This window comes from Cynara cardunculus (assembly GCF_001531365.2).
Source record: "Cynara cardunculus var. scolymus isolate 2C chromosome LG 5, CcrdV1, whole genome shotgun sequence".
Taxonomy (NCBI): domain Eukaryota; kingdom Viridiplantae; phylum Streptophyta; class Magnoliopsida; order Asterales; family Asteraceae; genus Cynara; species Cynara cardunculus.
Genome location: NC_037532.1, coordinates 15,129,257 through 15,140,350, shown reverse-complemented (window position 1 = coordinate 15,140,350; position 11,094 = coordinate 15,129,257). Strand labels below are relative to the sequence as shown.

Here is an 11,094-nt window from a genome sequence, read left to right as displayed (position 1 = left end):
CATAGTACATGCAGAGCCCATGGCTCGCCTATATAAATCTCTACATCAAGGCATTTCTAGTCCGTCTTGGTTGCTCTGGTCTGCCTCTGATCCCCCCTCTGGTCTTCTTTGATACACAAATCAACACCGAAGGTTTTTGTCCAACAACATTTCATTGACTTCTATGATGCTTTTGGTCATGAAATATTTGATGTTTGGGAAAACTCAAAACATGAAAATTGTATATCAGTGTGTTATTGTACATAGAGACTTGATTCAACTTCTCTGGAGCCCGGAAGCATGAGATCTGATCGATTTAGCATAGACGCGTAGATCTGTCAAGCAGCTTCTGGTTCAACGTGTTCGCTTTTGGTCGAAGATGTAGAATGATCCGATACAGATCTCTGGTCCTTTGATTAGAGATCTAGTCCGTTGGTACATAGAAGCTTTGGTTCTTCGGTTACGAAACAGATCTGGCTCGATGCACAACAGCTTTGCTTCAGCACTACATTGAACTTCAATTATACTTCTGGACCTTCTACAGATCTAATCACTGAATACTCAAAACATGAAACTTCTTTTGGGTATTTGGTTTGTCCCACATAGACCAAATCTCAATTATTTAAGTGTCTTATATTACCAAGGCCATAGCTAATAATAAATGGTCTAACTATCTAGTTGAGTCCAATACATATTAAATATCAAGATGGCCTTGGGGCTCTTTGGGTCTCTTGATATCATTACATAGTTTTGTCTGGTGCCTAGAAATAGAGTGCGGCAGTGGCTCGGCTCTGTCCGACAGTTATTGTCGGTTACACTCGACAGTTAAGACATACAATTAATACCCTCCTTGTCTACGTTTTTTTTGGCAGACATACATAAAATTTCTGGGTTTTTTGATTCTTTCGTTCTAATTAATTTCATATGGAAGACTAATCGATTCTTCTGGTTCAAGTTCATTTCTTGAACGAATTGTTGTATCCTCTAGATAGACGTCCAATTCACCATACACCGAACGAATTTATGTCTAAGCACACTGGCACCGCAGGCCTCAATCTCATACTCATTCTTCGTTGGATTCACATCAAGATAATCGAGTTAGTCACCAATTCTTACTCAGTTCATTGTTGTATTTCATTTGTAATTATATATATATATATATATATATATATGTCGATTATATATATACGAAATTTTGGTTTTCTTTAGATTCAAAATTATTGTATGAACGAAATTCGTTTCCTGAATCTAAGTTATAACAATCTTAGATAGAAATTTCGTTGACGATGGATCAATCTTCCATATTAAAATCGCACGTGGAGAAACCCGAAAAGTTTAAGGGTACTGATTTCAAGAGATGGCAACAGAAAATGCTATTCTACTTGACAACGTTGAAGGTGTCAAACGTGCTTACAGATCAAGCACCGACACCTCCGATTGGAGAAGGAGAAAATGCCCCTACCCAGATTCAAATGGCCGCATTCCAACGATCGATCGATAATTGGAACATTAACAAATATAAATGTCAAAATTATATTCTTAATGGCCTGGACGATAGTTTATATGACATTTATTCATCCTTCAATTCGGCGAGGGAAATCTGGGAGTCATTGGAATCGAAGTACAAGACGGAAGTCCCTTGTTCAAACCGATTTGTTGTGGGTAGATTTCTAAACTTCAAGATGAACGACTCCAAACCAGTCGTGAAGCAAGTAGAAGAACTCCAAGTCTTGGTCCATGAATTGGAAGTCAAAGGTATGGGCATAAACTCCAATTTTCTTGTTGGTTATATAATTGATAAACTTCCTCCATCTTTGAAGAACTTTAAACTCTATCTTAATTATTTGTCCAAGGATATGAGTTTTGAGCAATTGATACTCAAACTTCAGGTGGAGTAGGACAACCGGATGAACGAGAAGGCAGATGCAATCTTATTGGAACCAACTGCAAACATGGTGACCAGTAGCTCATCAAAGCCAAAATTCCAAAGAGGCAAAGGGAAGGCTACGGGTGGTAAACATCATTTCAATGCTTCAAATACGCTATCCACTCAACGAAAGCCTTTCGAGAAAAAAGTTTTGAGTTGTTGGGTATGCAGTAAATCCGGCCATCGAGCAAAGGATTGCCGTCATAGGCGAGACATGGTGGTCCCGGAGGAGGAGGCACCGGTGAAGGTGGTGCCGGAGGAAACGCCCATCGGGCAAATGTTGTCAATTCTCCAAACCAATTTGTTGGAGTAATTGAGGCTTTCTTGGTCACAAATGTGACCGATTGGTAGGTCGATACCGGTGCTACCAAACACATTTGTAACTCCAAGAACCTGTTTGCAACTTATCAAAGCGTCAAGGATTAGGAACCTATGTTCATATTGTCACTCTTATCCCAATATACACCTCTCACTGATATGCCACCTTTATTTCCACACATGATATAAACATATCAAAACTCATAGTTAAGCTAAAAATAGCATCCAAAAACAGTTTTATCATCATCATCCCCACGTAAGAACCATACGGTTCAAATTTCAAATACCAAATAAGAAAAGTTGATAAATTAAACTCACCTTATGTTCACGTAGATGGAGATGAATTAATCACAACAACAAATTCAAGTAGAAATCACAAAATCAACTTCTTCTTCCCCTTACAGACTTGTTTACTTTACACACAAGAGAACACACACAGAAAAGCTCCCTTTTCTTTTTCTCCACCAAAATCAATGAGATAAGATGATTATCTTATCCAATACTTTACTTTAAACCATAAGGGCCGGTGGAAGTTTTTAAAATAATTAATCATACTCGCCCATGAGATAAAGCAAATATCTCATACATAATAACATTTAGGCGATGTGGATTATTTTAAACATTTAAGTACATACACAAGTTAAACCCCTCCACTTTTCATCACCTTTCAAAAATCACCCCGGACTTTTATATCTGAATACCCAGTTATCACAGTTCATATCTGAATCAGTAAAAATATTTAATATGTGAAGTACACTGGTTCACATATGAACATATAGTTCTTATGTGAATCACAAGGGTTCACATATGAACTTGTTTGCCGCTATTTGTAGAAGTTACGAAACTACCTCGTCTATTTTTTGCATAGCGCAAATTTTGACCAGTCAAAGCCGCAATTCTTGACCTGATAGAGAGTTAGGATCACTTCTTTACTTCTCAAATATTTAAGACTTCTCAAAATAACCTATAAGACTTCTCAAAATAACCTATGACTATATATATATATATATATATACATATATATATATTATCTGACAATATCAAAATAAAAGATTCATACATATTATTAGGGCTGTAAACGAACCGAACGAACACGAACGAAGGCTTGTTCATGTTCGTTCGTTTAGCTTAACCGAACAAACGAACAAACACGAACGGTAAACGAACGAAAATATTTGTGTTCGTGTTCGTTCGTTTAGAAATCAGGTGTGTTCGTGTTCGTTTATGTTCGTTCGTTAACATGCTAAACAAACGTAAACGAACGAACATAAACAAACGAGCTAAACGAACATAAACGAACGGGTTAAACGAACATAAATAAATATTATTTGAATTCAAAGTAAATAAATAAAAGATTATATATTAAATTTAATATATAAACGAACATAAACGAATGAATATAAACGAACGGTAAATGAAAGAACGTTCACGAACATAAATGAACGAACGAAGCTCTTGTTCATGTTCGTTCGTTTAACTAAACGAACAAAAAAATTTGTTCATGTTCGTTCATTTATTAAATAACGAACATAAACGAACTTCCCACCGAACGGTTCACGAATGGTTCGCTGAACGTTCAGTTCGTTTACAGCCCTACATATTATCATCTTTGTAACTTAAAATTGAACAATTCCTATATAAATTTCAACCATGTTTTCATACCCAAATAGGAAAAAAAAAACTAAAACAATAAAGTTAAATCATATTTAATATATTTGATTTTTTTTATCTAAACAAATCAAAACATAAAATAATATCTTATTGTATTTATTTTGATATCATCATATATGTATATATATTTGTGCGTATAAAAATATTGTTTTTTCCTTTTTACAGAAAAAAAACAAAAGAATAGACAAAAAAGTTGAAATTCCCCTTGATTTAACGGAGTTAACAAAGACGTTAGTCAAAGAGACCATGATCAAGACAAATTGAATACCACAAAAACCAAATTCAAATAATATACATACCATAAGAACCCCAGTAAAAAAATAAAAACATATAAACCAAATCCACAATTCACTGAAATATTTTATTAATTAAATGTCTATTTTACTTTTATTAATATAGATATAATTTTGTTCATCTTATAATAAAACAAAAAGAGAAAAAAATAACACTTATTTTAAAGCAAACTCTGACATAGATGTCCAAACTTATATTAAGACATAAAAGTTAACAAATTTTAAATTTATTTTTAATCATGTGATGAAAATATCATCTTCGTAATTAAATTATATTTAACTAATGAAAAAGTATAGTAATAGTTTATATATTCTAAACGTGTAAATTTCAACTCTAAATTGTGCTTTCAATTAACTATAAACGTAATCAGTAATGGAGAGAGATACATATCAATTTTAATGTTTTGCTTTATAATATGATTTTGAGAAAACGATAATAATTTTTATGTTCGAATAAAATATAAATTTGAAGACTCATAAACTTTTGTAGCAATATTAGTATTAAATTAATAATTTAAAAGTTCTCGTTTTTTATATCATCTTTTATTTTAATTTCTTAGTATAATTTAATTTATGTTTAATAACAAATAATTTATTTTAGTTCTAATAATAATGTTTTTTGTAAAGATAATTTTTAGTTCAGTTTTTTATTATAATTTATTTTAGATTTAATAAAAATTAATTTATTTTAACTTTAATAATATAATTTTTTATAAATATAATAACTAAGTATTATGTTATAATTTATATTATTTAAATTCAAAATAAGATGTTTATTTTGTATTTAATTATGTTTATCAGTTTGTTATGTGAATTCAATATACAGTTTTAAGAAGTTATAATCATGCACCATTAACTTGTAATATTAAATTTTAAATAATACGTACTATTAACCGTATTTGATACATTAAGATGGTTTTTACGATTTTTATCCAAATATTTTATAAAATAGTATAAATTGGTCCGTTTTATCCGGAGCTGGCTTCTCAAATTCCAGAATAAGCTACAACATCCACAACATAATGTACAACAACAACGAACCTTATTTCTCTGGATTAAATAAACATTGATTTGCTCTTTAAAATGATTCGTCTTTAAAGCACAACCGCCAATGCCAGATTCTAGGGAGATAAAGTAGATTCTTTAATACAGAGAGAAGGTGTTCTTTCTATACATACACATCTATATATCTATATACATACAGAGAAATTGAATAGATTTGGGAAAACAAGGATGAATTTGAAGAAGAGAGAACTTCTAATAATCTTACCATTCGTTTTAATTTTAGGATTGTTTGCTTCGTTCGTAATTTCTGATCACAGTTCTTCGAAAGGTTTAACTTCTCGATTAACTCTATCATCATCATCATCATCATCATCATCATCATCATCATCATCATCATCTTCTTCCTCTTCATTATTAGTGAATAATGAAGCTAATCAACGGATGATTTCGAGGATTAGTGATGTTAAACTGGAGACTAAGATAAGAAGGCCTAGTAATCTAGAGTTGATTGAAGCTGGATTAGCGAAATCTCGAGCTTTGATAAAAAGAGGTGCAGGTGGTAATCAGACGATTGATGATCATGATTATGTGCCTTCTGGTTCCGTTTATTGGAACCCTAATACGTTTCACAGGTACCTTCGTCTTCAAATTTTTATTTCATTCTGTCTTTCTTATTCATTTGTGAAGAATGTTCGTCTCTAGGTTGCTTGATTCGATGGGAATTCCAAAATAATATCTACCATCAAAAAATAACACACCGTTGTAAAATCATGTAATGTAATAGTTACAATTTTTTTCTTTAAACTATAAATTTGGTCCTTGTAGCATGTAGGAAATAACAGCTTTTATTTCTACAGTTTGAAATTATAAGATGGTTATCATGGTTTGCAAAAACGTAATTTAATTTCTTCTCTTAACGGATGTTCACTACTAAACGGAAGACTTTTACCTACAGAAATTAACATTAAAAAATTCTATTAATTAAATAAAAATATTTTTACCTTTTATCCATTTTTTGGCTTTTTACACGATCAAAATCGATTTTATGAAAGCATTTCTAAGGCATTCTCAATCTAATCTCTATGTTAATTTCTAAGAAATAGAAAAGGATTTTTCTAATGCATTATTTAAAGATATTTATGGTTTTTTTTGTACTTATCAATAAAAAAAGTATTTGTGGTAGGGGTTTTGTTTGTTTTATTGCCTCATATATATTAGACCTCAATTATTGATTGTTAAATGTATTATATATATATATATATATATGTATATATATATATATATATATATAGTGTTTGGAGGACACAGAAAAAAACGTCACGTATTTCTATTTGTTTTTATTTAGCATGAATAATATACGTAAACTTATTATAGTATTCAGTATAAATATTATATCGTTCATTATGAATATTGTATAATTTACTATAATATCTTCTCCTGAATGTGTAAGACAAGTGAAGTGTGCTCATATATGTCGTGTTCATAATAAAACTTAAGTTTGCAATTGAAAGCTACTCCTACATATAATAATATGATGCAGATGAGGGTAATTTGGACCTTTTATTCTTGATTTAATAATTTAATGATAAAATTTAATTAAAAAATGATTGTTCATTTGCAAAGTTATAATAAATTGTTTTATTTTTTATTTACAAAGTTGCATGTATAAACCATAAAGGTAGTGCCAGATTGATTTGAGCTTGACTCTAAATGTCAAAAGTACCTGGAAGTCATAGGTTCAAATCCATGAAGAAAAAAAAAATCCTCTTATGGCCACGGAGGCTAAAATGCGGTGATTCAAGACTATTTGAAAAGGAGGTGGTCGTTCTAAGATTAGTCGACTCGCATAACGGGTTGGATATCCAGGTTAATGAAAAAAAAATTGGATGTTTTCTTAATTTATGAAAGACATGCTATATTTTAATGTGATCAAAAAATGTAATATGATTATATGCAATATACAGTTTGAAAGTAAGGTATTCACAATAGAAAACCGAACAAATTTATTCAAATATTCTTAAATTGTTAGATAGTTTTTATAATTAATTATTACTTTTTTTGTCTTATGTTTTGAAATAATTGCAAAATATTTGTAGGAGTTACTTGGAAATGGAGAAAAAATTCAAGATATATGTTTATAAAGAGGGAGATCCCCCGGTTTTTCATGATGCACCTTGTGATGGCATTCTTGGAATAGAAGGAATTTTCATTAACGACATGGAAATTAGTCGATTTCGTACTCTAGACCCTGAAAAAGCTCATGTTTTCTTCCTTCCGATTAGCATTGTGTCAATCGTTCATTTCGTTTACGTGAGGGAAACCCGACTTTGGAGTGATATGAAAAACACTGCCATTGACTATGTCGATGTCATAGCCGAGAAACATCCGTATTGGAACAGAAGCCTTGGGGCAGATCACTTCATGCTTGCTTGCCATGATTGGGTATGTATGTACATCTAAGGGTATCTCAGTTGGTCATCTTGAGTTTGTTCTCCATTAGTCATACATACATACATACATACATACATACATACATACATACATACATACATACATACATACATACATACATACATACATACATACATACATACATATATATATAACACATTTATATGCGACTGATCATATGAAAACCTCAAATATTGTGATCACTATGAGAACCAATGCATCATATGTTATCTCACATAAAATTTTCTCATCAAGGCTAAGATCTAAATTATTAATAACATATATTTATTTCACAATATGAAACATTTTTATGTGTTTGGGTTCACAAAAATATATGTAAAAAAGTTTCACATTGTGAAACAAGTACATGTAAAACAAACACAAAATGAAACAAATATTTGTTAATCAATACTTTAAATTCTAGCATGAAATGAAAAATAACATGTAAAACAACTATCAAAGGAAAAGTTCATAAAAACTCAACAAACTATTCCATTTTGAATGATTAAGTTTCTGAACTATTTTTTTGAATGATAAAACCATTAAACTTTCTCATTTTGAAGCAATTAATTGTTGATAGTATTCAACAATTAATTAACAATGAAGTAATTAATTGTTGATAGTATTCAACTTCTTTTGTAATAGATTTTACATGTTGTAGGGGCCTGAAATCTCGACTGCCATTCCTATCCTATACAAGAACTCGATCCGTGCTCTTTGCAATGCAAATACCTCTGAAGGATTCAACCTTACAAGAGATGTCTCGATCCCAGAAATCTACCTCCCACATGGCACTACCGAGGGATTGCTAGGTGGTCCTTCCCCATCTAAACGAACTATTCTAGTCTTCTTTTCGGGTGGTATCCATGGCTACATTCGCCAAGTACTTCTTGAGCATTGGGAAAACAAGACCGAAGATGGTGTCAAAATACAACAATACCTCCCAAAAGGCGAGAATTATTACGATATGGTAAATATTCCCATGCCAGTATTAGTAATAGCAGCTTTTACTCAATTGAACTTGTTTCGTGGTTGAAACTTTATTTAGAATAACATAATTAAAGATCCTTAGAATAATCTAGTTCGGCCAAAACCGTTAGGATCATGTTTGACGACCATAAGATACCTTATTTTTTTAACTTGTTGAAAAAGTCTGAAAAGGTCTTGTTCCATAAACAATAAGGTAGTTTTTTTCCTTCTGAAAATCTATTTTAGATAACGTTTGCTTTAATGGCATTTTTTAATCTCTTTTTAACTATGCTCCTTATATTTTACATTTTTACGCAAATCAAGAAAAACTTTATGGTTTTTTAAATCATTTTACATTGTCATCTGCCTGATTAGCTAGTGTTTTTTTGGACATAACTAGTTTATTAGCTAACTTATTAGCCAAACTAGGTTTTTCATCTAAAAAATAGCTTATCAACCAACAACTAATCGTCAAACATAGCCTAGGTGAATATTGGGTGTCGATCAACATTAACAAAGTCTTCACTTCTGAAAGAGTTCTTATTATGTACTTGTTATTTTAACCCTGTGTTGTGTCTCTCTTTTCAGGTAAGAAAAAGCAAATACTGCATTTGCGCGAGTGGGTGGGAAGTGGCGAGCCCGAGGATGGTGGAAGCACTATACATGGGTTGCGTACCGGTCCTCATAAAGGATCATTACGCAAAGCCATTTAGTGATGTGTTGGATTGGCGCAAGTTCTCTATTGACATTGCGCTTAATGACATCCCAAATTTGAAAATTATTCTAATGGGGATTTCTCAAAGACAATACATTAGATTTCAAAGAAATGGTGTTAAGGTTCGAAAGCATTTTGTGGTGAATTTACCTCCGAAGAGATATGACGTTTTTCATATGATTCTTCACTCAATATGGCTAAGAAGACTCAATACTCGCATTCATGATCCATGATAAATTATCCAAGTTATTCGATGAAATAGTTGTTATATATTATGTTGTTGATATGTATCAATATGAAATACACAATTTATCATTTGCGATAAATATGTTCACTATTAAATGGAAGACTTTTATCTACAGACTTTTCCCTGAGAAATCCGTTGCTACAGGATGATTTGCCACACAACCGTCACAAAAGTTGGACGGTAACTGTAACATCAGTCTTTAGCAAACCCCAATTTACCAATCTTATAAAATCTCTAATAAAATATAATTTAATGATTATTAGGACCAAATATTGATCCTAATTATTCTAAAAGTTAAGCCGAAGCAATCAGGGTCAAGGATGGAAAATCTCAAAATGCTGTTTAAACGACTAAGTTTGGAAGAAGACTCGAGGCGATGAAAATGGACCAGGGGCGAAGCATCGGTCCAGGGGCGATGCATCGGTCCAGGGGCGATGCATCGGTTCAGGGGCGATGCATTGGTCCAGAGGCGATGAAGGACCAGAGGCCAGGAAGGACCAGAGGCAAAGGATGACCTACACTTAGAAACACACAGATAGGGGCATAACATTAATTAACCTCAAAATATGGGATATTAATTTCTAGAAAAGCCCATCGAGATATCCGTTCTATTTTAGTGATAAAATCACCCAAAACACCATTCCAAACCGGATATAATGGATTTTTACTTACAACCTGAATTAAGTAGCCAAAAGAATACGGGACAAGACTCTATATATATAAGCTAATATTTACCCAAAAGCAAGATCGATATCTTCAAGTTTCCCAGTAAATTTTCAAGTCAAACAACGAAATCTTTCTTTTTGTCCGCCTTCTTTCCTGAGAGAGGTTGCTACTTAAATGATAAGCCAATGCTTAGTGAGTTAAATAGTTAAGTATTACATATCAATATCGCACATGTTTATAAACATACATAATAAACTCTTATCAATAATAGAGTTCAAGACATCATCCAGATGTGAACCGAGACTTACAAGGAACCGAGTGAACAATTACGTACCAGATGCCAAGATCATAAGATTCCATATTCAAATCACCATAATATACCATACCATTGATGCTCAATACAACAAGGAGACAGAATCAACGACCAAATATATTCAACAACGTAAGAATACCGATAAATATCAAGAACCAAGAGATCGAAACAGTATACATAACGAGGACAATACATCACCCCGTCCTTCACCTCCCGAGCTCATGCCAAAGTCCGAGTCAGAATCATACATTACGGAAAACCTCGCACTGCCCGCCTTCCTCTACCGGGTATGTGCCAAGGTTCCCTACTCATTGCTCTTCCTTCTTTCTGAGCAATGAGTATTCACAACTGCAGAAAGTCTCACCCGTCCAACCCGGGATCTTGACTTCGCCATAAACTTTCGGCGTGCCACACGAAGTAGTACCCGTACTATGGCGTACAATTCAAGGAACAAAACAACGAGTCCGGATTCAGAAAGCAAATCGATGTACCGAGATAGTAATAAGGAATCGACTCAAGAGACGGAATCAAAGACAAATC

The 11,094-nt window shown here is 32.6% G+C and overlaps 1 protein-coding gene across 2 annotated transcripts; it reads left to right on the top strand.

Moving 5' to 3' along the window:
* The first annotated feature begins 5,332 nt into the window (after window positions 1–5,332).
* On the top strand, window positions 5,333–9,665 carry LOC112512544 (probable glycosyltransferase At5g03795). Of its 2 annotated transcripts, XM_025118561.1 has the most exons (5): window positions 5,340–5,543; window positions 5,580–5,825; window positions 7,290–7,635; window positions 8,306–8,614; window positions 9,202–9,665. In XM_025118561.1, the coding sequence occupies exons 1-5, from the start codon at window positions 5,422–5,424 to the stop codon at window positions 9,559–9,561; spliced, it is 1,383 nt and encodes a 460-aa protein (XP_024974329.1). In that variant the 5' UTR covers window positions 5,340–5,421; the 3' UTR covers window positions 9,562–9,665. The 2 variants fall into 2 exon arrangements, with proteins under 2 accessions (XP_024974327.1, XP_024974329.1); XM_025118559.1 differs by having other exon boundaries at window positions 5,333–5,825.
* The last annotated feature ends 1,429 nt before the right edge of the window (window positions 9,666–11,094 follow it).

Excerpts from the sequence above, each read along its gene's own strand:
- LOC112512544 (XM_025118559.1), top strand. The coding sequence starts at position 5,422 with ATGAATTTGAAGAAGAGAGAACTTCTAATAATCTTACCATTCGTTTTA. Across the intron at positions 5,826-7,289 it reads AACCCTAATACGTTTCACAG|GAGTTACTTGGAAATGGAGA; the intron begins GTACCTTCGTCT and ends AAATATTTGTAG. Across the intron at positions 8,615-9,201 it reads GCGAGAATTATTACGATATG|GTAAGAAAAAGCAAATACTG; the intron begins GTAAATATTCCC and ends CTCTCTTTTCAG.